This window comes from Erinaceus europaeus, chromosome 15 (assembly GCF_950295315.1).
Source record: "Erinaceus europaeus chromosome 15, mEriEur2.1, whole genome shotgun sequence".
Lineage (NCBI taxonomy): Eukaryota > Metazoa > Chordata > Mammalia > Eulipotyphla > Erinaceidae > Erinaceus > Erinaceus europaeus.
In genome coordinates, this window is record NC_080176.1 from 34,418,829 (window position 1) to 34,445,393 (window position 26,565).

The 26,565-nt window shown below is 46.4% G+C and overlaps 2 protein-coding genes across 5 annotated transcripts in view; one reads left to right on the forward strand and one right to left on the reverse strand.

Moving 5' to 3' along the window:
* Window positions 1–13,493, reverse strand: part of ESCO1 (establishment of sister chromatid cohesion N-acetyltransferase 1) — a 67,043-nt gene extending 53,550 nt beyond the window's left edge. The window contains exon 1 of one of the 4 annotated variants that reach the window (XM_060173572.1): window positions 13,473–13,493. The gene's annotated coding sequence lies outside the window, so the exon portion shown is untranslated. Of the gene's footprint in view, window positions 1–5,693; window positions 6,979–13,472 lie in introns of those variants that run through there. The other 3 variants (XM_060173573.1, XM_016188405.2, XM_007523662.3) reach the window with 3 other exon arrangements.
* On the forward strand, window positions 13,104–20,870 carry SNRPD1 (small nuclear ribonucleoprotein D1 polypeptide). Its single transcript, XM_007523663.3, has 4 exons — window positions 13,104–13,261; window positions 14,137–14,213; window positions 17,548–17,739; window positions 20,691–20,870. The coding sequence occupies exons 1-4, from the start codon at window positions 13,248–13,250 to the stop codon at window positions 20,765–20,767; spliced, it is 360 nt and encodes a 119-aa protein (XP_007523725.1). The 5' UTR covers window positions 13,104–13,247; the 3' UTR covers window positions 20,768–20,870.
* Window positions 20,871–26,565: the final 5,695 nt, after the last annotated feature.

The following is a 26,565-nucleotide window of genomic DNA, read 5'->3' on the forward strand; positions in this document are numbered from 1 at the left end:
CAAGATCAGCCTCAGACATTCTACCAATTATCTCCAGACCTTGTTTATTTATAATTTTAAATTTATATATACATATCACATATGTATATATGTACATAGAATTTAGCAGGGGTAGACAGCTTAATGGTTATGCACAGAGACTATAATGACTGAGGTTCCAAAGTCTCAGGTTCAATCTCCTGCACTATCATAAACCAGAGCTGAGCAGTGCTCTGGTAAAAAAAAAAAAAGGGGGGGGGGGCAGGGCAGTAGCACAGCGGGTTAAGTGCACCTGGCATGAAGCACAAAGACTGGCATAAGGATTCCAGTTCCAGCTCCCCACCTGCAGGGGGGGGTCGCTTCACAAGAGGTGAAGCAGGTCTACAGGTGTCTTTCTCTTCCCCTCTCTCCCCTCCTCTCTCAATTTCTCTGTCCTATCCAGCAACAGCAACAATAATAACCACAACAAGGGCAACAAAATGGGGAAAGAAAAAAGAAAAAAAAGAATGTGCATGTACATATAATATAAATATGCATCTGTGGTTTGGAAGGTGATGCAGTGGATAAAACATTGGACTCTCAAGCATGAGGTCCTGAGTTCAATACCCAATGTAGCACATGTACCGGAGTGGTATATGGTTCTTTCTCTCTCTCTTCCTATCTTCCTCATTAATAAATAAATAAAATCTTTAAAAAAATAATTTAGGGGGGAGTCGGGCGGTGGCGCAGCGGGTTAAGCGCACGTGGCGCAAAGCGCAAGGACCGGCAGGAGGATCCCGGTTGGAGCCCCCAGCTCCCCACCTGCAGGGGAGTCGCCTCACAGGCGGTGAAGCAGGTCTGCAGGTGTCTGTCTTTCCCCCTCTCTGTCTTCCCCCTCCTCTCTCCATTTCTCTCTGTCCTAGCCAACAACAATGATGACATCAATAACCACAACAATGTTAAACAAGGGCAACAAAAGGGAAAATAAATTTTTTTTTAAATTAAAAAATAATAATAATAATTTAGGGGGTGGGGCAGTAGTGCAGCAGGATAAGCACAAGTGGTGCAAAGAGCAAGGACCACCCCACCACCACCACTCCCCCTTCCCTTCCTCTCTCAGTTTCCATCTGTCCTATCCAATAACAATGACAACAATCACAACAAAGATAAAGCAACAAGGGCAACAAAAGGGGAAAAAGAGCCTCCAAGAGCAGTGGATCCGCGCCCCAGCAATAATCCTGGAGGCAAAATTAATAAATAAAAATAAATAATAATTTAAATATAAACTTATATTTAAATTAATTTTGAAGATAACATTTATAAGCACAACTCTTATAAATGGTGCAAGGTAATGTTTAAAAATGTAAAAGATTTTAAGAAAAAGCAGTAACTGAAAGCAAGGTTTCTAGGTTACTGACAGGATTTTTCATCTGGTTGCTGACTGATTCAATAATGAATTTCAATGATTTAAGAAATATTTGTTATGGGAAAAAGTGTAAAGGAATTCAGAACAAAAAGCTCGAGAATACTACATGTAAGTACTTAGTACTCCATTTCTATTTACATTCTAAGTTTTTTATCTCTGTTAACTTCACATATGCTAGTATAATACTTAAAATTTTTTTTTTAATTTTTTTTTAATATTTATTTTATTTATTCCCTTTTGTTGCCCTTGTTGTTTTATTGTTGTAGTTATTATTGTTGTTGTCGTTGTTGGATAGGACAGAGAGAAATGGAGAGAGATGGGGAAGACAGAGAGGAGGAGAGAAAGATAGACACCTGCAGACCTGCTTCACCGCCTGTGAAGCGACTCCCCTGCAGGTGGGGAGCTGGGGTTCGAACCGGGATCCTTACGTCGGTCCTTGTGCTTTGCGCCACCTGCACTTAACCCGCTGCGCTACAGCCCGACTCCCAATACTTAAAACTTTTAAAAGCAAGAAATAGGGGACTGGAGAGATAGCATAATGGTTCTGCAAAAGACTTTCATGCCTGAGACTCTGAGGTCCTACATTCAATTCCTAGCACCAATATTCCTAGCACAAAGCTAAGCAGTTTACTGGGGTGTGTGTGTGTGTGTGCGCAGTTTACTGGTGTGTGTATTATCTCTCAGGAAAATAAAATACTTTTTAATGCAAGAAATAATATATAATGTTTTCAAAAAATCTATTCATTGTGTTGGGGAGACAGCATAATGACTATGCAAAATGACCTGTATGCCTAAAGCACCAATGGTCTGGAGTTCAATCCCCAACACAAAGGTAAGCTCTGGTGATGTTTACTTACTTTTGGGGAGGGGGGAGAAAATGACCAGAACATCACTCTGGTACTACATGCTGTCATGCTTTCATCACTATGACACCTCCTGGTGGATAAATTAATGGTTTTTAATTAAAGGGAACAGAAGTCAAAGCCTGCTTTCTTCAAACATTCAGTAACACAATTAAGTAAAAGATACACTCCCTCAATAAAAACAGTCTGGTAGGGAGTCTTCATAACTGCTGTAGTACAACTCTTAGACTAGTGGAGTTATTTGTATAAAATACATCTCTAGGGAGTTGGGTGGTAGCGCAGCGGGTTAAGCACACAATGACTGCAACAATAAAACAAAGGCAACAAAAAGGAATAAATAAATATCTTTTTTAAAGTCTAGTAGTTAACAGATGTATTTTCTTTTTTTTTTAATATTTATTTACTTTCCCTTTTGTTGCCCTTTTTTAAATTTTTATTGTTGTAGTTATTGATGTTGTCATTGTTGGATAGGAGAGAAATGGAGAGAGGAGAGGGAGACAGAGAGGGAGAGAGAAAGAGAAATCAAGAGGGAAGGGGGTGATAGAGGGAAAGGTAGAGACACCTGCAGCCCTGCTTCACCACCTGCAGACCCCCTTCACCGCCTGTGAAGCGACCCCCCTGCAGGTGGGGAGCGGGGGCTCGAACTGGGATCCTTACACCTGGTCCTTGTGCTTTGCGCCACCCACTGCGCACTACTGATCGACTCCCTAGAAATGTATTTTCTACAAATAACTACAATAGTCTAAGAGTTATACTGCAGCAGTTACGTAGAAACAGGACCAAAACAGTTTCACTGTGCTATTAAAAAAAAAAAAAATTGCACAGGGGTTGGGGAGACAACATATGCTTATGCAAAAAGATTTTGCTGAGGCACCAAAGGTCCCTGGTTCAAACCACAGTACCACCATTAAGCCAGAGCTGAGCAATTATCTGGTTAAAAAAAAAAATACACAGAAAAATATAAAACTCATTGGAAGGTTAATATAGTTTTGTAATTTTACAGATGGTTTCTAACTACCATCTAAACTAATTTCTTTCTTTCTTTCAACAGTATAAGTGGTGCTGAGGATTGAAGCTGGTAGCTCAGTCTCAAGAATGAAAATTATTTGCATAACCATTATGCTGTCTCCGAAACCCACCCACCTAACTTCTAATCACCTCCAGTAAATGTTATTCAAAGAATTCTATGTGGAACATAAATCTGCAAAAGAAAAAAAAAAAATTAAACAACAACAACAAAAAAAAAACAACTAAAAAGTAAGTCCATTATTTTAATCTGTGCTGTAATAAATTATCAAACTAACAGGAGTTGGAGGGGTAGCGCATCAGGTTAAGTGCACTATGGCGCAAAGCGCAAGGACTGGCATAAGGATCCCGGTTTGAGCCCACGCTCCCCACCTGCAGGGGAGTCACATCACAGGCGGTGAAGCAGGTCTACAGGCGTCTTTCTCTCCCTCTCTCTGTCTTCCCTTCTTCTCCCCATTTCTCTCTGTCCTATCCAACAACAACAACGACATCAATAAAACAAGGGCAACAAAAGGGAATAAATATTTTTTCAAAATTAAATAAATTATCAAACTAACAAAGAAGTTAGTAGTACTGGGATCCTTTTTCAGTTCTTCAGGAAGCATAATCTGTCGATTTAAATGCTAAGCACAAAAGTTTGTACAAAGCGGGTATTAAATTTTTTCTTGGCAGGGGGTAAATAGCATAATGGTTATGCAAAAACTCATTCCTGAGGCTCCTAAATCCCAGGTTCAATCCCCAGCACCACCCTAAACCAGAGCTGAGCAGTGCTCTGGTAAAATAATAATAATAATAATTAATTTAAATCACTTTTTTCTTGTTCTCAAGCTGGTGAGATTGCATCAATAACAGCACAACCGACTTTCATACCTAAATCACCAGCCTCCCCAGACTCAACTCCTGAATTGAGTAATTCTCTGCTAAGAAAAAAAAATTATGGGGAGGGGGTAGACAGCATAATGGTTATGCAAACCGACTCTCGTACCTGAGGCTCCAAAGTCCCAGGTTCAATCCCCTGCACCACCATAAACCAGAGCTGAGCAGTGCTCTGGTCAAAAAAAAACCAAACTATTGTTCTCTTCAAAATCTAATACTGGTTGAGCAAGGCAGTATCACAGCGTATCTTCCTCAACCAAAAATGCATATGGTGGGCAGGAGCAGCTCCCAGGCGAGCATGTGCCCGGCAGGAGGGGCGTATTTTGCAATGGGCGAGGAGGGTGGTGACCTGTGCAGCCCCGGTCGTCCCTTCCCCGTGAGCTCAGGCCCAGATCTGCCGCCCCCAGGGTCTTCGGTTAAACAGCAGCTCTACCGGGTAAAGGCAGAAACTACGGTCTCAACGAGGCCGAGTTGTGTGAGATCAATTCGAGACCAGGAATATTTTTAATGACACCCGTGTCTTAACCAGATTTGATTTTTTATTACGTTTTTAAAGTTTAAATTTGAAAAATCCAATATTTGGGTGGAAAAGACAAAGCCCAAGCCACACGCGAACAGCCGCGAGGAGGAGTCCGTGTCGGGGCTGAGGAGAGGTGCGGGGGCCGAACTCGCAACCTGGGCGCGGGGCCGCCGGCGCTGGTCACGCCTGCAGGTGCGCGGGCTCCGGCAGGTCGGGCCGCTCGCGGGGCTGCGGCGACTCAGATGCGGGGAGCAGCTGCCTTGGGAAGAGCTGCGGCCAGCGGCGGCGACCGGGGCGACCCAGGCTCCTCCCGCCACGCCGCCGGGCCTCCGCCTCCGCCACGGCAGCCCCGCCCAGCCTTCTGAAGCCCGTGCGGGAAGCGGGAGGCGGGAGGCGGGAGGCGGGAGGCGGGAGGCGGGAGGCGGGAGGCGGGAGGCGGGAGGCGGGAGGGTGGGCGGATGTCAGTGGCCCGCACCCGACCCCGAACCCGGTGACCTTGGACCTGGGCCCCTGCCCACCCCGGGCAGACCCACCTGTCTCCCCGCGGAGGCTCTGGGGTGCAAGAGGGTGCAGAGAGGTGCAGGCGGGGTGCGAGCCAGATGCAGGAGGAATGGGTGCAGGCGGGGTGCGGGCCGGTGCAGGAGGGGCGTGGGTGGCGGCCGGTCCCCTGTGCTCAGCAGCCAGAGGCGGCCGTGGGAAACGCCAACCGAACCCGCTGGGGGCACCGACCCCATGCCACCTGCCCCGGAGCCGCGGCGACACAGTACGGCAGTGCCCGTAGCGCAGCCTCCCGGGTCCTGAAGGCCCGGAGCCCCCAGGCCCCCTCCGGACCGTCCAGGCCCCCGGGACCTCGCCCACCTCCCGGGCGGCGGCAGGTGGTGCGGCGCCCAGCCGCCGGTCCTACCGGGCGCCGAGAGCCATAGGCGGAGGGCGGAGAGGGGAGGGGAGGGGAGGGGAGGGGAGGGGAGGGAGAGAGCCCGCCCGCTCTGTGGGGCCCGCAGTGCGAAGCGCGGAGACTGCGTACCTTGCTCGCCCAGGGCCCTCGAGCCCGCCGACCACTCACATCCGGGTACCGAGGACACTCGGCGGCTTCGGCGGCGGCCGGCTTCTCTCCCGCGGGCAGAAACGCCAAACTTCCGGCGGCGGCGACGCCTCAGCCGTCAGATGGGAGTTACCTGTGGCCGTCTCGGGCGCGCTTGCGCAAGCTCTTCTTTACACCGAGCCGCTCGGCTGACGTACCCACAAGACGAAGATGGCCGCCACGCACGCTGCGTGTCACGCCGTGTTTCACCTCGGCCCGGACGGCCGGGCGTCGGGAAAAGGCGAGCCGACGTCCATGCTCAGCGCAGGCGTGGTTGCAGGCCGCGGGTGGGCGCGGGGCCGCGGCGGGTCTGCACGCGATTCCCGGGCTCGCCGCCCCCTCCCCGCGGGCGCCGCCGTCAGCGCGGGCTCGCTTTCCTGGGTCTCCGCTTCAATTTCCTGCCGCCTCCGGCACAGGCCGAGTCGGAGAAACCGGGCGGCGGACGCCCTGCTCTGTCCTCCCGGTCCGGGCGCTCCTGCACACAGAACACTGCTTCCCAGGCCGGGTGGGGCGCCGCGGTTACGCGCACGTGGCGCGTAGCGCAAGGATCCCGGTTTGAGCCCCCGGCTCCCCACCTGCGGGGGTGGGGGGGTCGCTTCACAGGCGGTGAAGCAGATATGCAGGTGTCTGCCTTTTTTCTCTCCCCCTCTGTCTTCGCCTCCACTCTCAATTTCTTTCTGTTCTATCCAACAACGACAGTAATAACAAGAAGGGCAATAAAAATGTCCTGCAGGAGCGGTGGATTCGGGGTGCAGGCACCGAGCCTCAGCGATAACCCTGGAGGCAGAAAGAAACCTGCTTGCTGCAGCAGCCACCTAGACCGGGAATAGCTGGGCAGCCCTTGCCCGAAGCTCTGCGAGGGACCACGGACAGGCAGGCCCTCCGCCTGCTCACCACCTGTCCCTGTCTCCCTACCTCCCTGCCCCTGCCGGGCTTCTCCGGAGGGCCACAGGCTTGAACCTGGGCACAAAGCGACAGGAAGCCTTGTGTGACATACTGGTGGTGACACATGTTTCCTGACGACATATCCACGGAGCTGTATGGCGCTCGCTGTTTGTTTCGTCTAAACAGAATCATAGGGGCCGGTGGTGGTGTACCTGGTGGAGCGCACATATCACTGCACAAGGACCCGGGTTCGAGCCCCTGTGCCCTCCAGCAGAGGGAAAGCTTTGTGAGTGACGAAGCAGGGCTGCAGGTGTCTCTCTGTCTCTCTCCCTCTATATCTCCCCCTTCCCTCTTGATTTCTGGCTGTCGCTATCCAATAAATAAAGATAATAAAAAAATGTTAGAAAGAATTGGTGGGGGTGAGTGGACTAGCGCCTCAGCAGTGCCCGACCCGGCGTCGCGTCAGGCCGCTAGTAAAGGAAGCTTTGGTGTGCTTTCGCCCCTAAACCGGACCGGACGGGACAGCAGGCGACGAGGTGACTGCAGAAGGAACTCTGCTGAGGTTCCAGGGCCCAGATTTGATCCCCACCACCATCATAAACCCAGCTGAGCAGCGCTCTGATGGAAAATAGATGCATTTAAAAACCAAAACCAAGGGCCCAGCAATAGCATAATGGTCATGCAAAAAACTTTCATGTCTGACATTCCGAGTTCGCTATTCCAGTACCACCTTGAACTAGAGCTGAGCAGTGCTCTGGTAATAATAGCAATAATGCATAAAGCCTTGAAAACCATCTCAGCTGGGACTGTCATGCTACGCACACCAGCAGGTTTGGAGTGGGCCTCTGTGACTGAAACTCCAATGTTCTCTCTCCCGCGGCCTCTCCCTCCCCGCTTTTTTTCCTCCAGGGTTATCACTGGGCTTCCGTCCTGGGACTGCGAATCCACCCATGCACCTGTCTGGACACTGAGAGGGCGGGGAGACAGAAACGGAGAGAGGAGAGATGATGAAGCGACCCCTGCAGCAGATCCCATCACAGCCAGGTGGTCGCCCCAGTGCTGGTTTCTACCCAGGGCTGCGCCTCTGCCAGCCTGCATCTGTATCTCCCTCTCTCTCTCTCTCTCTCTCTCTCTTCCTCTCTTCTCATCTCTCTCTCAGAAAAGTTGGCGTGAAGAAAAGAGGCCTCCTCGGGCCGGGCGGAGGTGCACCTGATTGAACGCACACATCACAGTGCACAAGGACCCAGGTTCAAGCCCCTGGTCCCTACCTACAGGGGAAAAGCTTCGCAAGTGATAAAGCAGGGCTGCAGGTGTCTCTCTCTCTCTCTCTCTCAAGATTATATTTATTTATTTATTAGAAAGAAAAGAGGAGGGAGTCGGGCAGTAGCTCAGCAGGTTGAGCGCAAGTGGCACAAAGCCCAAGGACCAGCATAAGGATCCCCATTCAAGCCCCTGGCTCCCCACCTGCAGGGGCGCCACTTCACAAGCGGTGAGGCAGGTCTGCCTGCAGGCTTCTTTCTTACCATCTCTCTGTCTTCCCCTCCTCTCTCCATTTCTCTTTGCCCTATCCAACAACGAAGACATAAGCAACTACAACAATAAAACAAGGGCAACAAAAGGGAATAAATAGCATACTAAAAAAAAAAGTTCATTATAAAAAAAAAAGAGGAGGAAAGGGAGTTGGGCGGTAACGCAGCAGGTTAAGCGCACATGGCACAAAGCGCAAGGACCAGCATAAGGATCCCAGTTGGAGCCCCTGGGTCCCCAACTGTAGGGGAGTCGCTTCACAAGCGGTGAAGCAGGTCTGCAAGTGTCTATCTTTCTCTCCCCCTCTCTGTCTTCCTCTCCTCTCTCCATTCCTCTCTGTCCTATCCAACGACAACATCAATAACAAAAATAATAACTACAACAAGGGCAACAAAAGGAAATAAATTAATTAAAAAGGGAATCAATATTTTTTAGAAGAGGAAGAGAAAGAACCAGACATCATTCTGGTACATGAGCTGCTGGGGATCAAACTCAGAACCTCATGCTTGAGAGTCTGATGCTTTATGCACTGGACCACTCTCTCCCCCTATCCCCCTTACTCTCTGGTATTTCTGGCTGTCTCTACTCACTAAATAAAGATAATTTTTAAAAATTAAAAAAAAAGTCTCCTTAATTACAATATAAACAAATAAATTAGAAAATACCATAACGAGGGACTGCTGAGGTTGTCCAGGTGTCGAGCACATGTGTGAAGGCCTGTGTTCAGGTCCCAACAACACACACAAACATCAAAAATAGAATGACTGAAAAAAGGGGGGCAGAGGGTATAATAGCATAATGGTTATGCAAAACAGCCTCTCATGCCTGAGGCTCTAAAGTCCCAAATTCAATCCCCCGAACCACCATAAGCCAGAGCTGAACAGTGCCCTGGTAACAAAAAAGAAAAGAAAAAGAAGGAAGGGCCAGGTGGTGCATGCAGGTGAAAGCACATGTTACAGTGAGCAAGAACTGGGTTCAAGCCGCAGGCTCCCCACCTGCAAGGGGGTCACTTCACAGGCGGTGAAGCAGCGCTACCTACAGGAATCTGTTTTTCTCTCCCCTTCTCTGTCTTCCCCTCCTCTCTCCATTTCTCTCTGTCCTATATCCAACAACAGTGACAGCAAGAACAATAATAATAAAAACCAAAAATAGCAAAGATGAACAAGGGCAACAAAAGGGGGAAAAAATGCCCTCCAGTAGCAGTGGATTCTTAGTGCAGGCTCCAAGCCCCAGCGATAACCCTGGAGGCAAAAAAAAAAAAAAAGATACAAATAGAACATCATAAATGGCAGAACAGGGTTCTATGTATATAATAAATCAATAGATAAATGGTGATAACAGGTAATGCTTGAAGAATCCTACCTATGACCCATACACAGTCATCTTTTTTTAAGTCTTTTTTGTATATTTATTTATTTTCCCTTTTTTTGCCCTTGTTTTTCATTGTTGTAGTAGTTATTATTGTGTAGTTGTTAGGACAGAGAGAAATTGAGAGAAGAAGGGAAGACAGAGGGGGAGAGAAAGATAGACACCTGCAGATCTGCTTTACTGCCTGTGAAACGACTCCCCTGCAGGTGGGGAGCCTGGGGCTTGAACCGGGATCCTTATGCCGGTCCTTGCACTTTGTGCCACGTGCGCTACTGCCCAACTCCCCACAGTCATATCTTTAATAGCAAATGCCAAATGGCTTAAAACGGGAAGAAATAAAACACAGAATACCTGGTAAGACATGCATGTTGTTCCTCCTCACCTATTACATTTCCCTCACTCACTCCAAAGCTAACCTTATCAAAGCAAGGGCTGTAAAAGCTGAATAAGGGCAAGAGACTGGAATACTTTAATGATGACTGTTTAGTCACTATCAGGCCATCCCATCATCTGGGGTCCTAGTCAGGGAGTCCTGAGGTTCCCACACAGATGTGATGGGTCTAGACCTCAAATAGCTCCCTCTCTCCATTATCACTGGTCATCTCCATGAGGAACAACATAATGGATCCCTTTAGGGGGCCCCATAGGACCTTGCCCTCAATGTGGGATCAACAATGGTAGAGAATGTTCCATCCTTGGAAGGGGGTTGGGATAACATACTACCACCTGAAGAAGATGGGTCCTGAAATTAGTGCAACTTACAATGTTCCTACTGATGACCGCAGAATGCAAGTTCAGAATGCAGTTCAGACCTACAGGGAAGTAGAGGTTACATAGGCTCCTGTGCTGCATATGGAGCCCCACTTCCCCAAATCCCTGACCCACTAGGGAAAGAGAGAGACAGGCTGGGAGTATGGATCAACCTGCCAACGCCCATGTTCAGCAGGGAAGCAATTACAAAAGCCAGACCTTCCACCTTCTGTACCCCATAATGACCCTGGGTCCATACTCCCAGAGGGATAGAGAACAGGAAAGCTATCAGGAGAGGGGATGGGATATGGAATTCTGGTGGTGAGAATTGTATTCTTCTTATACTATGGACTTGTCAGTGTTTCCATTTTATAAATAAAATAAATATAAATAAAGAAGAATATACCTGGAGTTAAAGGAGAAAGTATTCATCAGGATTATTACCTAGAGTAAGCTAAGAACCAGAACTAATAACTAGAACTACCAGTGAAACTAAGGTATTCTTGACATTTGGGGGGCAGGGGAGGAAATTGTTTCAAGAGGAGAGTTTGTGTTAGGTTTTGCTGAGATGTTGTGGAGAAGATAGACTTTATTTATTTATTGTTTATAGAGGGGTAAGGGGCAGGGGGGGGATGGGAGGTACAGCACTGAAGTTTCTTTGAATAAGATGGGTCCAGAGTGGAATATGGGTCTCTTATGGCAAAGTAACAGAGTATCCAAGTGAGCTATTTTGTTTGCCCTTGTTGACCTTTTAAAAACAATTTTTGTATGTGAACTGGAGGTCAGAAAACAAGTATAGACAGTTCATTCATGGTATTTATTTTTATTTTTTTTATTCTTTATTTTCCCTTTTGTTGCCCTTGTTTTATTGTTATTGTTGTTGTTGATGTCATCGTTGTTGAATAGGACAGAGAGAAATGGAGAGAGGAGGGGAAGACAGAGAGGAGGAGAGAAAGATAGACATTTGCAGATCACCTTCACTGCCTGTGAAGCGGCTCCCTTGCAAGTGGGGAGCCGGGGGCTCAACCGGGATCCTTATGCTGCCCTCCTTGCGCTTTGAGCCATGTGTGCTTAATCTGCTGGGTTACCACGCGATCCCCCCGTTTTTTTTTTTTCCAGTGAAAGAAACCCGACAGTATCTGGAGCTAAATTAGAGAATAATTTTATTGTTAAGATAAATCTGTGGTATTGGGACATAGCAAAATACTTATGCAAAAGATTAATGCCTTAAGCTCTGAGATCCCAGGTTCAGTCCCCAGCATTGGCATAAACCAGAACTGAGCAGTGCCCTCTCTATCTTTCTCTGTCTCTCTATCTCTCTCTATCTCTCTCTATCTTTCTCTCATTACAATCAACTAAGGCATTTTTTTAAAAAGATAAATTTTGGAGTTGCGGTAGCGCAGCGGGTCAAGTGCAGGTGATGCAAAGCACACGGACTGGCAGAAGAATCCCGGTTCCAGCCCCTGGCTCCCCACCTGCAGGGAAGTCGCTTTAAAGGCGGTGACGCAGGTCTGCAGGTGTCTATGTTTCTCTCCCCCTCTCTGTCTTCCCCTCCTCTCTCCAGTTCTCTGTTCTATCCAACAACGACGACATCAGTAACAATAATAACTACAACAATAAAATAACAAGGGCAACAAAAGGGAATAAATTTAAAAAAAGATAAATTTCTATAGCAGTTAGGTAAATGACTGAGTTATGGTATACGGCCTATTTTTTATCTTTATTTATTTATTGAGTAGAGACAGCCAGAAATTGAGAGGGGGAGGAAATGACAGAGAAAGAGAAAGAGAGAGAGACTTGCAACTGCTTCACCCCTCAAAAGTTTCTCCCCTGCAGGTGGGGACCAAGGGCTTGAACTAGGTCCTTGCTCACTGTGACATGTGCGTTCAGCCAGGGGAGCCACTACGCAGCCTCTATAGTGTAAGACTTGTGAGGTTAGTAAGGTCTCAAGTTTGATCCCTGGCACTGCATAGACTGGGTGATTCTCTGACTCCATCCGTCCGATTAATAAGTAAAATCTTATTTACTTATTTTTAATTTTTTATATTTATTTATTTTCCCTTATGTTGCCCTTGTTTTTTATTGTTGTTGTAGTTATTGTTGTTGTTATTGATGTCGTTGTTGCTGGATAGTACAGAGAGAGATGGATAGAGGAGGGGAAGACGGGGAGACACTTGCAGACCTGCCTCACCGCCTGTGAAGCGACTCCCCTGCAAGTGGGGACCCGGGGGCTCGAACCGGGATTCTTACTCTGGTCAGTGTGCTTTGCGCCAAGTGCACTTAACCCGCTGCGCCACCTCCCGCCTCCTACTTAGTTATTTTAAATCAGATCATTGCTCAGCTCTGGCTTATGCTAGTATCAGGGATTGAACCTGGGACCTTAGACCCTTAGGAATGAAACAAATCTTGGGGCGGGGCTGTGGCGCACCTGGTTGAGTGCACGTTACAGTGCACAAGGACCCGGGTTTGAGCCCCCGGCCCCCACCTGCAGAGGGAAAGCTTCTAGAGTGGTGAAGCAGGGCTGCGGGTGTCTGTCTCCGTCCTTCTCTCAATTTCTGGCTGTCTCTATCCAATAAGTAAATAATGACAGTTAAAAAGCAAATGTGTTTTTCTTCAGGTACTTTTCTCAGTAAAGATGAGGTTTTGGATCTTTCTATGAACTTCCCGGATGTCTTACCCCGCCCAAACCTTCACAGGCACACAGATAGCAATTTCAGTTTCCCCCAAGCCCAGTGAGCCTTCAGCCAGCGCAAGGCACACCTCCACCCGCTAGGGGCCGCCGGGGCGCTCCGGAGCCCGGAAGTACGTCATTCTAGAGCGCCCTGGGCGACCCGCCTCGCACCCGCTGCGTTGCGCGCGCTCTACGTCGGAGTGCCGGGAGTTGGTGTTTCCGCCCATTCATCCTCGCGCGGCTGGCCCTCGGTTGTCTGACTCCGTGCGCTATAAAGGGCTGACGGCGTTGCTAGAATGAAGCTCGTGAGGTGAGGGGTGGCTGAACCAGTTGCGGGCCGGCGGCGGGCCGAGTGGGCGTGGGGCGGGAGGCCGGATGCCTCCTGCTCGCTGGCAGCGCGGAGCGGCGTGCTCGCGCGGCCTGCTAACGCCCGGCCCCCTGCCCGCGCCCATCTTGGCGGCGTCGGCGGGAGCTGCGCGCAGAGGCCGGTTTCCCGCCCCGCCGGCCGCCGTAGTACTCACTGCGGGCCGTAGTCGGCCTTCTGCGCGGGACCTTGCTCCCTGCCGGGGTGGGTACTGCGCTCGTCCTCGCTGGCAGACGCCGGGTCGCGCACCCCCTGAACGGGCAGACAGGAGCGCCCTGCGCACGGAGCGTGGGGCGCCGCGAGCCCACAGGGGCCACCGGGGCTGCCGAGCTGGACCCTGGTCCCGCCTGAAGAGGGCACCGCCGCCCGCGCGGGGCCTCCCTTCCCGCGGTCTGCCCACGCGGCCGGCTCTTGAGCGCAGATCCAGCTGGGCTTCGCCCGAGGGCGCTGCTGGTGCCAGGTGGTCCTGCGCCTCAGTCGTGGACGTGGCTTTGCACGGTCGCCACCGGCGGTGGTCCCGGCAGCGGGTCACACCTCTGACTCTTCTCACTCTCTGGAAAGGGCCGTTGTTGGGACTTGCTGTTTGTGGCGAGGACTGACGAGCCACATGTGTACTCGAGGTGGCATGAAGCTCCAGGTGCCCCAACAGGCGGAGAAGACCCCGGGGTGCGTGGGAACAGGGTTCGGGCACCGGCTCTGCGTCTTGCTCTTCCCATCCAGTAAATAAATCAGAAAATATCTCGGCATTTCTTGTTTCACACAGTAAGACTGCTTTAATGTATTTAGAGTGAAAACGATTATTTCATTTTCTGTTTTTACAGATTTTTGATGAAATTGAGTCACGAGACTGTAACCATCGAGTTGAAGAACGGAACTCAGGTTCATGGCACGATCACAGGTATGAAGCACCTGTCCGGGTGTTGGGCCACAGTGGCCGGTGTCTAGTGCCTGTCAGGACAGTGCAGATTAGTGTCTGGAGCATTTTGCGATGAGACGTTTCCCTGGGTCTTTCTGCCCCGTACACACTCTCTCTCTCCCTCTCTCTTTCTCTGTGGTTTATGGTGGTGTGGGGGGTTGAACCTGGGACTTCAGTTTGCATGAACATCACAGTATCTGCCATCCCTGTGTTGACTCTTCTGGCTCCCTTTCCCTCCGTTGATGCTTTTGCGTTTTCTCTTTCTGAAGTTGCATCTTCCAAGGTGATGCATTACAAATCCATTGCTGCTAGAGGCCGTTTCTTCCCCCCCCCCCCCCAGAACTGGAGAGAGGAGAAGATGGGGGCAGGGGGGAGAGAAAGACACCTGCAGACCTGCTTTGCCGCTTGTGAAAGGATCCCCCCTGCAGGTGGGGAGCCGGGGGCTCAAACCAGGATCCTTACTCCTGTCTTTGCGCTTCAGTTCACCTGCGCTTAACTACTGCCCCGCTCCCGACTAGCTGATGTTCTTACTGATATTCTGGTTTTATCTTGAAGCTTTGTTGACCTTTTTCACTTTAATTACAATGTGTCTTTCACTCACATTACAATGTGATGTGAGTCAGTTTGGGTTTATTATGTTTGGCACATTCAGAGCTCCCTGACCCTGAAGGTGTCTCTGCAGCATGGGGATATTCTTGTCATTTCTTCAACTAAGAATTCGGGGAGAGATATAGAAAGGTAGAAGAGGGGAGTCAGGCGGTAGTGCAAATGGGTTAAGCCCGTGTGGCACAAATCGCAAGGACCCAAGTAAGGATCCCAGTTCGCTTAAAACTGGGTCACATACATGGCATAGCAGCAACTATCCAAGAGAGCTGTTCTGCTTAGCTTTGTTTTTTAAATAAAGTTGGTTTTTATAGTGCAATCATTGCCATATGCATATAATTTCATTATGTAATAGCCTGGCCCCCCACCAACTTTCTAAGGACAGAAAATAACTAAATCTTTAGTTGGATTTGTCTAGATACGTTGGTAAAAGGCTCTGATAACCAGGTGCTTCTCCTTAATGCCGTATATTCATCCTAGAAACTCTGACATTTATGCAAAATAGTATGCTAAAAATAATGGTTTGGTTTTCCCCATCCTTGAGGCACCATTCATTCAAAATCTAATTTGGTGACCCAGTATCAACTCTTTTTTCTTTTTTTTTTTAATACAGTTAAAAAGACCTTAAGGAGCCAGGTGGTGGTGCATTGGTTGAACGTATACAAGGACATAGTGTCAGGCTCCTGGTCCCCACCTGCAAGGTGTGTGGGGGGGTAGAGCTTCATAAAAGGTGAAGCAGTCAGTGTTCCAAGTGTCTTTCTCTTTCCCTCTCTCCCTTCTCTACATTTCTGTCTATCCAAAATAAATAAAAGTCATTAAATCTCTAAACACGGTGCCTGCACTACTTCTGGAGGCTATTTTTCCCTTTTTGTTGCTTGTTATCGTTGTTATTGTTGTCATTGCTGTAGTCGTCGTTGTTGGGTAGGACAGAGAGAAATCTAGAGGAGAGGGGAAGAGAAAGATAGACACCTACAGACCTGCTTCACCACTTGTGAAGCCACCCCACCGCAGGTGGGGAACCTGGGGCTCGAACTGGCATCCTTAGGCCAGTCCTTGCGCTTTGCGCCATGTGCACTTAACCCACTGCACTACCACCTGACTCCCTCTACTTTAATTTCTATTTGTGTACTTACTGGATAGATAGAGAGATTAATCAAGAGGGAAGGGGTAGATAGAAGAAAGCACTGCTTCATTTCTAGTTTAATTTCTTTTCTTTTTCCCAGAGTACTACTAATAAACTCTGGATTCTGATGGTGCTGGGGATTGAATTTGGACCTTGGTACCTCAGGCATAAAGATCTTTGCATAATCACATATTATATCTCCCATTAAATTTCCAGTACTAATAAAAATATAATGGTACATGTGAAAAACAGATCTTTTTAAAAAATAGGTGGAACAAGGAGATAGCATAATGGTTATGCAAAAGGCTTTCACAGCTGACACTCAGGCTCAGTCCCCAGCACCGCTATAAACCAGAGCTGACCAGAGTTCTGTTAAAAATAAAGATGGGGGCTAGGGATATCATTCAGTGTCAGAGCACATACTTTGCATGAATGGTGCTCTAATCTGGCATCATAACATTTTTCTTTAATTTAAAAGGTGTCTCACAAAGTGGCACTGTGGTAGAGCTCTGGACTGGACAGCATGAGGCCTCTAGTTCAGTCTATGGCACCATATATTCAGAGTGCTGTTCCTGCTGGCCCCTGCCTTGTGAAATAAATAATATAGGGGCCAGGTGGTGGTGCACCTGATTGAACGCGCCTGTTAGAATGCACAAGGACCCAGATTCAAGCCCCCGGTCCCCACCTGCAGAAGGAAAGCTTCACAAGTGGTAAAGCAGTGCTGCAGGTGTCTTTCTGTCTCTCTATCTTCCCTTTCCCTCTCAATTTCTGACTGTATCAAATAAATAATGAAAACATTTTTTAAAATTATTTTTAAAAATAATAAATAATATAGACTTGAAAGGTGACGGGGCACAAAAAGCACATACTTAAGCAAGGACCTAGGATCAGGCCCCCAGCCATCACATGGGGGCATCTGCAGGTGGAGAAGCTTTCCTTGCTGTGCTGTGGTGCCCTTTCCCTAGCTCACCCTCTATCTTAAAAAAGGAGATGGGAGGAGTCTCCCAAGAGTGGAAGAATTAGTGCAAATGCACATCCTCAGTGATAACTGCTGAGGGACGGTGGGAGTGAGACAACCTGGGGTGATGCATGCTTTGCCATGCATGTGTGCAGCACAGGTTCAAGCCCAGCCCTCGCTATGCTGGGGGGAAGCTTTGGTGCTTTGATGTCTTTCCCTTAGGTCCTTTGTGTCTTTCTGAAAAAAAAATTCATCAAGAGTTTTACACCTCAGCGATAAGGGTAGCTTGGTGAAATGGGGGCAGGGGAGTTAGGAGATGAGGGAGACCAGTCCAGTAAGCATTGAGTGTTACAGACCTATGGAGGCATTGGAACTAAAGCATGCAAACCAGCCTGGCTTCCCTCATGGCATGCCTCATTCACTGCCATTGACATAAGTGCAAAACATAATGGGCTTGGGAAGATCTCTGCGGTCGTACTTTCTCCCATTTACCAGTTACACTGATTGTTAGGGAAGTTCACACTGTGGCAAAACAGTCTGTAATGTCTTATAATATGGTATTTACTGTGACTGGTAATTGGCTGGTTTCTTAATTAAATTGTGCTGATAATTGCCCTCATTTTTCTTTCCAGGTGTAGATGTCAGCATGAATACCCATCTTAAAGCTGTGAAAATGACCCTGAAGAACAGAGAACCTGTACAGCTGGAAACACTGAGTATTCGAGGAAATAACATTCGGTATTTTATTCTGCCAGACAGCTTACCTCTGGATACACTACTTGTGGATGTTGAACCAAAGGTGAAATCTAAGAAAAGGGAAGCAGGTAAGTTTGGTAGATGACACTATTTCTGCCATAGTCTACTATTCATCACACAAACATTTGCAAATACACAGGTTATGTGGTTGCGGGTTTTTTTGTTGTTATTTGTTTTGCTTCCAGAGTTATTGCTGGGGCTTGGTGCCTGCACCAGAAATCCTCTGTTCCTAGAGGCTACTTTTCCCACTTTTGTTACCCTTGTTGTTGCTTCTATTGTTATTGTTGTTATAGCTCTTGTTGTTGTTGGATAGGACAGAGAGAAAACGAGAGGAGGAGAGAACACCTACAGACCTGCTTCACCGGTTGTGAAGTGACCCTCTTGCATTGTGGACCTGGGGACTCCTAACCAGGATCCTTACACTGGTCCTTGCGCTTTGGGTTACATACACTTAACCCACTGCGCTACCACCTGACCCCCTGTACAGAGTTTTTTGTTTTTCTTTTTTCATTTATTGAGTAGGGACAGCCAGAAATTGAGAGAGAAGGGGGTGATAGGAAGGGAGAGAGACAAGATACCTGCAGCCCTGCTTCACCACTCGCAAAGCTTTCCCCTTGTGGGGACCAGGGGCTTGAACCCTGGTCTTTGTGCACTATAACATGTACCCAACCAGTTGTGCCACTACCCAGTCCCAAGATTTTTTTTTTAATATAAATATAAGTGTATTGTGTGTGTGCGTGCGCACGCACTTAAAGAATTTATTTATTCCTGAAAGAGAGAGAACTAGACATCACTCTGGTACATGTGCTGCACTCTGGTACATGTGCTGCCGGGGATCGAACTCAGGACCTCATGGTTAAGAATCAATGCTTTGGGAGTTGGGCGGTAGTGCGGCGGGTTAAGCACTGGTGGCACAAAGCACAAGGATCAGCATCAGGATCCCAGTTGGGATCCCCCCAGTTCCCCACCTGCTGGGAAGTCACTTCACAGGAAGTGAGGCAGGTCTACAGGTGTCTTTCTTTCCCCTTCTCTGTCTTCCCCTCCTCTCTCCATTACTCTCTGTCCTGTCCAACAACAATGACATCAATCATAACTACAGGGAGTTGGCAGTAGTGCAGCGGGTTAAGCCCATGTGGCGCAAAGCACAATGACCAGTGTTAAACCCAGTTCCAGCCCCCAGCTTCCCAACTGCAGGGGAGTCACTTCACAGGCAGTGAAGCAGGTCTGCAGGTATCTGTCTTTCTCTCCCCCTTTCTGTCTTTCTCTCTTCCCCCATTTCTCTCTGTCCTATCTAACGACAACATCAGTAACAACTACAATAATAACTACAATAAAACCAGGGCAACAAAAGGAAATAAATATTGTAAAATATATATTTAAAAAAATAACTACAACAATAAACAAGGGCAACAAAAGGGAATAAATATTTAAAAAAAAAATAAAAAGAATCAGTGCTTTAGATCCACTGCACCACCTCCCAGACCACAAATATATATTTTTAAAATATTTATTTATTCCCTTTTGTTGCCATTGTTGTTATTGATGTCGTTGTTGGGTAGGACAGAGAGAAATGGAGAGGGATGGGGAAGACAGAGGGGGAGAGAAAGATAGACACCTGCAGACCTGCAATCTAATATATTTTTCAGTTTTTATGTTCTTGTGTCAGGGAGAAAGTTTATTTTGTGCTTGGTATTGTTGGGGTTTTCCCCCTTTGTGTTGAAAGCCTTAAACAATTTCTTCAAGATTTTTTTAAATGATTTTTTCCTCTTTCTTTAAAAAGATTTTTTTTTAAGTTTATTTGTGAGATAGATTCTCTACTGTTAGTGATATTCAAGTAGATATAGGACCAAGTGACAGATAGATTGCTGTATGAGTTGAAAGATTTGGGATTGGGTCAGTAACTGAAGGATTTGAAGTGTCCTGAAATTGTTGTTTGATGTAATGTGTTTCTTGATTTTTAATTAACTTGGAATCTCTGAACAGAAAGTCAAGCCTAGGGGTCAGGGTGGTGGTACACTTGGTTGAACACAGGGACCCAGGTTTAAACCCCTGGTCCACAACTGCGGGGGGGGGGTCACTTCACAAGCAGTGTCTCTGTCTCTCTCCCTCTCTGTCACCCCCTTCCTTCTTGATTTCTGGCTGTCTCTATCCAATAAATAAATAAAGATAATTTAAAAAATAATAATGCTTGGGTGGAGATATGACTAGCAGAAAGAATCACATCTCACAAATAAAAAGAAAGAAAAAATCATGGGAGCTGTGCAGTGGCACAGTGGGTTAAGTGCATGTGGCACAAAGCACACAGACAGGCATCAGGATGCCAAGTCGAGCCCCCAGCTTCCCACCGGCACGCGTTTCGCTTCCCAGACAGTGAAGCAGGTTTGTTGGTGTCTTTCTCTTCCTCTCTCTGTCCTATCCAATGACAGACAACAATAGCAACTATGAAGATAAACATCAAGGGCAACAAAAGGGAAAAAAATAAAATAAATTTTGAAAATGAAGAAAAGAAAATCAGGTCTTTGGTGTTCATTTACTACTAATTTCATTTTGGGGTGCATTTAAGGTGTGTTACAAGGATATTTTATTTTATATATTTATTTTCCCTTTTGTTGCCCATATCACTGTTGTTATTGCTGTCGTTGGGTAGGACAGAGAGAAATGAAATGGAAAGAGGAGAGAGAAAGATAAGACACCTGTAGACCTGCTTCACCACCTGTAAAACGATTCCCCTACAGATGGGGAGCCGGGGGTTCGAACCGGGATCCTTATGCCGGTACTTTTGCTTTGTGCCACCTGCGCTTAACCTGCTGCACTACTGCCCAACTCCCGAAACAAACTTTATAATAAAATATCTAGTCCAGCACTTGGCTTTGTATCATGTGTTGGGACAGGTGACTCTGTGATATCAGAGTTGAAAAAAGCTGAGTTTGAATTCTTTCTTTACTGTATTAATATGTGTGGCATTCAGTTAAAGTCAATGCAGAAATGAACTTACCGTTTTCTTCTTGTTTTTCTGCAGTTGCAGGAAGAGGCCGAGGCCGAGGAAGAGGAAGAGGACGTGGCCGGGGCAGAGGAAGAGGGGGTCCTAGGCGATAATCTCTCTCAAGATTACTACTTTGAAGTGATACGTGATCTGGGATATTTTTTTGTACAGGTTTTGTTTATGTCAGTTTTTAATAAACATAAATGTAGGACAGAATTGTCTTAAGTCAAGTTAACATTAATGGTTCACATGTATTCCTAATATTAACACAGCAAGAGGTAAATGTCACTAGTAGGCAATCCTAGAATATCCCACCCTTAGGCTAGGCTTTTAATATTTTTAACAAAAATTCCTTTTGTAAATTTATTCTAGAATATGAAACTTGTTCAAATGCATTGAATATACTTTCTTTTGTTTTATTTTTACTCTGTTCTGTGGAACCTACCTATAAGTGAAGTGAATTTTACTTGTTTTTTGTACTTCCGAAACTGGATTCCAGTAGATTGGGGTTCTAAAGTTGATTCTTTCCTGTATTTTACTGTATGAAGACTAGTGAAAAGTGATAGCCATTTTTTTAAGTTGGGGGTTGATTTGGTTTTAAAATAGGTACACATTCTCTCGAATTCCAAACCAACTGAAATTGGTCATTAGATCATCTGTTGTGATCAGTGTTAAACCTGTCAAGTGACTCCTTCGTAAGAAGCCCTTTAAAAACAAAAAGGAGCAATTACAGAAGCCAGACCTTCAACCTTCTGCATCCCACGATGATCTTGGGTCCATACTCCCAAAGGGTTAAACAGTAAGAAAGCTATCAGGGGAGGGGTTGTTATACGGAGATCTGTTGGTGGAAATTGTGCGAAGCTGTACCCCTCTTATCCTGTGGTTTTTGTCAAGTTTCCTTTTTATAAATAAAAAAAAAAAAAACGAGGCCTAGTTTTGTTAGACAGCAAAACTGAAGTCCCCTCCCCCCAGTGGTGTTTTTATTGTATTTTTCCCCAGGGCTCTTTCAGAGGCCCCACGTCTGCACAATTCCACCACTCCTGGTGCTATTTTTCTTCCTAAATAGATAAAGGGTGTGAGAGAGATACACCAGCCCTCTGCTGTGAAGCTTTCCCGCATAAGTATTGCTGTGAGGTGATTGGAGGCTCATGTTCAGGTCCTCTCCCCCCCTACTTTTAATAATATGGTACAATATTGTGAGATTACAATATATAGTTCCATACCACCCCCACCCCTAGAGTTCTGTCTCCCGCCTCCTGAAGATAGCCCCCATAGACCACACAATTCTTAGAAACACCTTGCTTCCTTGTCTTTTCAAGCCTAGGTCCCCATGCATAGTAAAGCCTGCGCTTTACTTCATGGCCACCTCTTTCTCAACATTCATATAAGAACTTAATACATGCAGTCTTGTCTAACTTTACAAGTCAGAATTTCTCTGAAGGGATTATTATCTTTAGAAAAAAATATATAGGGAGTCGGGCAGTGGATTAAGCACATGTGGCGCAAAGCACAAGGACTAGCATAAGGATCCTGGTTCGAGCCTCTGGCTCCTCACCTGCAGGGGAGTCGCTTCACAGGCGGTGAAACAGGTCTGGAGGTGTCTCTTTCTCTCCCCCTGTCTTCCCCTCCTCTCTCCATTTCTCTCTGTTCTATCTAACAATGACGGCATCAATAATAACTACAACAATAAGACAACAAGGGCAACAAAAGGGAAAATATTTTAATATGAAAAAAAAAGGAGAAAAATAGGGCCAGTGAAATAGCTAACCTGGGAAAGTACCTTGCCTGCTTTGCTGTTCATGTGACTAGATTCCAGCCCCCTGGATCCCACACCATTAGAGGAAACTTGGATACTGTGGTATCTCTCCTTTTCTGCCTTCTTCCTTAAAGGGGGTGGAGATGACCTAGAGTGGTAAAATCCCAGCAGTGATGACTGGGTTTTGGCCCCCCCAAAAAAAGGTTTATTCCCTTTAAGAGGTTGCAGAAATAGTACAGACATTTGTGTGGTGTGTGTCTCTTACCCTCTAGTCTGTTGGTGCTCCTGTTGAACCCAAGCAGAAGACAAGGGAACCCAGTGATGCAGCATGGAGGAGATATTTAAAGGAACAAACAGAAAAGACCTTGTGAAATAGTAAATAAATTCCAATTGGTATCTGCTTTCATGTAGTTTGTAGTAGACTAAGGGAAGTAGAAGTAAATAAACAATTACAAAATAAGATGACTTATAAAATACTAAATATTTTTTCTAGTTTAAGTCATATGTCAGTGTAACATTCTGGCTATGGGGGGGGATGTCTACTTGGTTGTTGTATGAAACCAATCTAGTAAGACACAAAAATATTTTAAGATGTATTTATACTCGATAGACACACTGCACCAGAGCAAGTGTTGGCTGTCAAGCTCAGGACCTCATGATTAGCATTACAGCTTAACTACTTTGCCACCTCCCAACCTGGCCACACAGCTTCTTTTAATTTTTTTTTTTAATACTTATTCCCTTTTGTTGCCCTTGTTGCTTTATAGTTGTAGTTATTATTGTTGTTGTTATTGATGTTAGATAGGACAGAGAGAAATGGAGAGGGGGAGAGAAAGACAGCTGCAGACCTTCACTGCTTGTGAAGGGACGCCCCTACAAGTGGGGAGCCAGGGGTTCGAAATGGGATCCTTACACCGGTCCTTGCACTTTGTGCCACCTGCGCTTAACCCGCTGTGCTACCACCCAATTTCCTAAATTTTTTTTTTTTTAACTTAGTTGTAGCCTGGGAAGTGGCACAGTGGTAGAACTCTGAATTTAAAATAAGCATAAGGTCCAGTTTAAAAAAAACATCTATTGTATTACTTATTTTTTATATTTTATTTCCTTTTGTTGCCCTTGTTTTTTTATTTTATATTTTTAAATTTATTTTCCCTTTTGTTGCCCTTTTTTTTATTATTGTAATTATTGTTAGATAGGACAGAAAAATGGAAAGAGTAGAAGACGGGGAGAGAAAGACACCTGCAGACCTGCTTCACTGCCTGTGAAGTGACTCCCCTGCAAGTGGGGAGCCGGGGGCTCGAACCAGGATCCTCACACCCGTCCTTGTGCTTTGCGCCACGTGCGCTTAACCTGCTGCACTGCTCGACTCCCCCTTGTTTTGTTGTTGTAGTTGTTGTTATTGGATAGGACAGAGGAGGGGAAGAGAAAGATGTGCCACCTATGCTTAACCTGTTGTGCTACTGCCCGACTCCCATTATTTTTAATGAAAGAGAAACAGAATGATACAAGTATAGAGACCAGAGCACTGCTCTGCTCTGGCTTATGCTGGGGATGGAACCTAGAACCTCAGAACCTCATGAAAATAATGCGTGAAAGTCTTGCATTATGCTGTCTGCCCAGCCCGACTCCAGATTTTGATTCTTGGCATCACATATGTCAGAGCAATACTCTGGTGTTCTTACTAAAAAACAAGTTCAAGCCCCTGTTCCTCATTTACACAGGGAAAAAACAATTTGCTAAAACAGTTTTTTTTTAATTGTTGTAATTATTATTGTTACTGATGTTGTTGGATAGAACAGAGAAATGGAAAGAAGGGGGAGAGAAAGACACCTGCAGACCTGCTTCACCACCTGTGAAGCGACTTCCCTGCAGGTGAGGAGCCGGGGGCTCGAACCAGGATCCTTATGCCGGTCCTTGGGCTTCATGCCACACGTGCTTAACCTGCAGAGCTACCGCCTGACTCCCTGCTAAAACACTTTTAATGTCAGATACACTTTGGGAACTAGATTGGTTTTAGGCAGTTGGAGTTCATTATTTCACTTTTATGTGAAAAGAAACTGAAGAGAAGTTGTTTGACCTGATCACTATTACTTGCTATAAAAATTATTGGCGGGAGTCGGGCGGTAGTGCAGCAGGTTAAGCGCAGGTGGTGCAAAACACAAGGACCAGCTTAAGGATCCTGGTTCAAGCCCCCGGCTCCCCACCTGCAGGGGAGTCACTTCACAAGCAGCGAAACAGGTCTGCAGGTGTCTATCTTTCCCCCTCTGTCTTCCCCATCTCTCTCCATTTCCCTCTATTTCTACCTACCCAACAACAATGACCACAATTGTGGGACTATGTGATAGCTTGGTAGAGCTCTCCCATCCTTGGATGGAGGTCTGGAAAGACACCCTGCTTGTTAGTCTCTCGTTATAGAGGTGAGCCAAGAGGGAAAGTCTCCCAGACTAAGCTTGCCTTGTTAGCCTCTCAAGCCCACAGAGATCTCACAGTTTCTCCTTGCTAACTGCAGGCCACATGGCTGCCTGCTTTAAGGTTCGCCTCACCTTCTGATCATAAAGGAGAACCTTATCACACACTTCTAACAGTGCCCTTTGATGTCCTTAATTTGCTTATCTTCTATCTTGCCTTAACTGGTTTAACCTCTATTCTCTCAAATGCCTTTGGGTAATTAAATGCCTGCATCAGGAGACTAATTATCTTGACCTTTATGTATCATCAATTCTTGTCATACCAGCCCCCTACCATAGGGGCAAGCTGACCTTTAAGAAACCTGTAATTTCTGACACATTTGAAAAATGTTCTTTGTTTAACTTTATATATATATATCCAAGCCCACCCCTGAATAAATTGAGAGTTGAGAGTGCCTCCATTCTCCCCGGTTTCTCTTGTCTCTATTTCATGTCGTCCCTTGAATGAGCAAGGGAGAACCGGTCAGTTTGCCTTCCTGCTGGACTTCACTTCACGGGAGTGCCGGCACACAATGACCAATAAAAACTACAACAAGGGCAACAAAAGGGAATAAATATATATTTAATTAAAAAAAAAATACTGGCACAGTGAGTAAAAGGTTGGAATCTAATCCCTTGTAGTCCGTGTGCCAGTGTGGTGATTCATCATATATGGCTATAGATACTCTATACTATGTGGGCTTAACCCAGTGTGTCACCTAGCAAGCAAGCAAACCCCAATAGATACTTTTTAAAAAGGTTTTTACCAGAGCACTGTGTTGATGTGGGGACTTGAATCTGGGATTTTGGAACCTCAGGCATAGTCTTTTTTTCATAACCCCATTATGTTATCTCTCCTGTCCATGCCATAGACATGTAGGTATTTTTGTTTTTGTTTTTAATAGTTACTGAGAGAAATGGAGAACCAGAACATTGCTTTGGCACATGTAATGCTAAGGACCTCAAACATTCAAGCCCACTACTTTTAAATATATATAAGACAGAAATAAAGAGAGGCGATAGGGAGCAAGAGACATCTGCAGCCCTGCTTCAGTGTTTATGGAGCTTTCCCCTTGCTGGAGGCTTGAACACAGATCCCTGTGTACTGTACATGTTTTCAGCCTGGTGTGTCACCACCTGGCCCCCAAATCCAATACTTTGTACTGTACCACTTTCTAGGCTACTGTGGCAGCTTTTTAAATATACATTTTACCATTATTTTTTGATGGGAGGATTGGCTTGGAATTGGACCTGAGGCTTCACACATGAGACACATGACTGAAATACATTCCCAGTAGGTGATTATTCTCTGTCTTAATAGAAAGATAAATTGAGAGGGAAGGGGAAGATAGGAAGAGAGAATGAGACATGTGCAGCACTGCTTCACTTGTTGTGAAGCATCCCTGTGAGTGGGGACCAGGGACTTTAATCCAGCACAAGGGGATGTGTGCACTCAAGCAGCTATGCCACGCCTAGCCCCAGCTGCTTCCTTTATGTTGCTATGACCTCGGTCAGTGAAATAATGAGACATTGCTTGCAGGAAAGATACAAGATTAGAATCCTGTGAACCTTTGAACTTATTTTCATCAATGATATACTTAAGACTAACCTGTCCTATGTGTACTTCTGTCTCAAGACACCTTATTTAGCATATTTTCCTTTAAAAAGCTCAGCTTGGAGAGGGAAGAGGACCACAGCATCACTCTGG

Excerpts from the sequence above, each read along its gene's own strand:
- SNRPD1 (XM_007523663.3), top strand. Across the intron at positions 14,214-17,547 it reads GGTTCATGGCACGATCACAG|GTGTAGATGTCAGCATGAAT; the intron begins GTATGAAGCACC and ends TTTTCTTTCCAG. Across the intron at positions 17,740-20,690 it reads ATCTAAGAAAAGGGAAGCAG|TTGCAGGAAGAGGCCGAGGC; the intron begins GTAAGTTTGGTA and ends GTTTTTCTGCAG.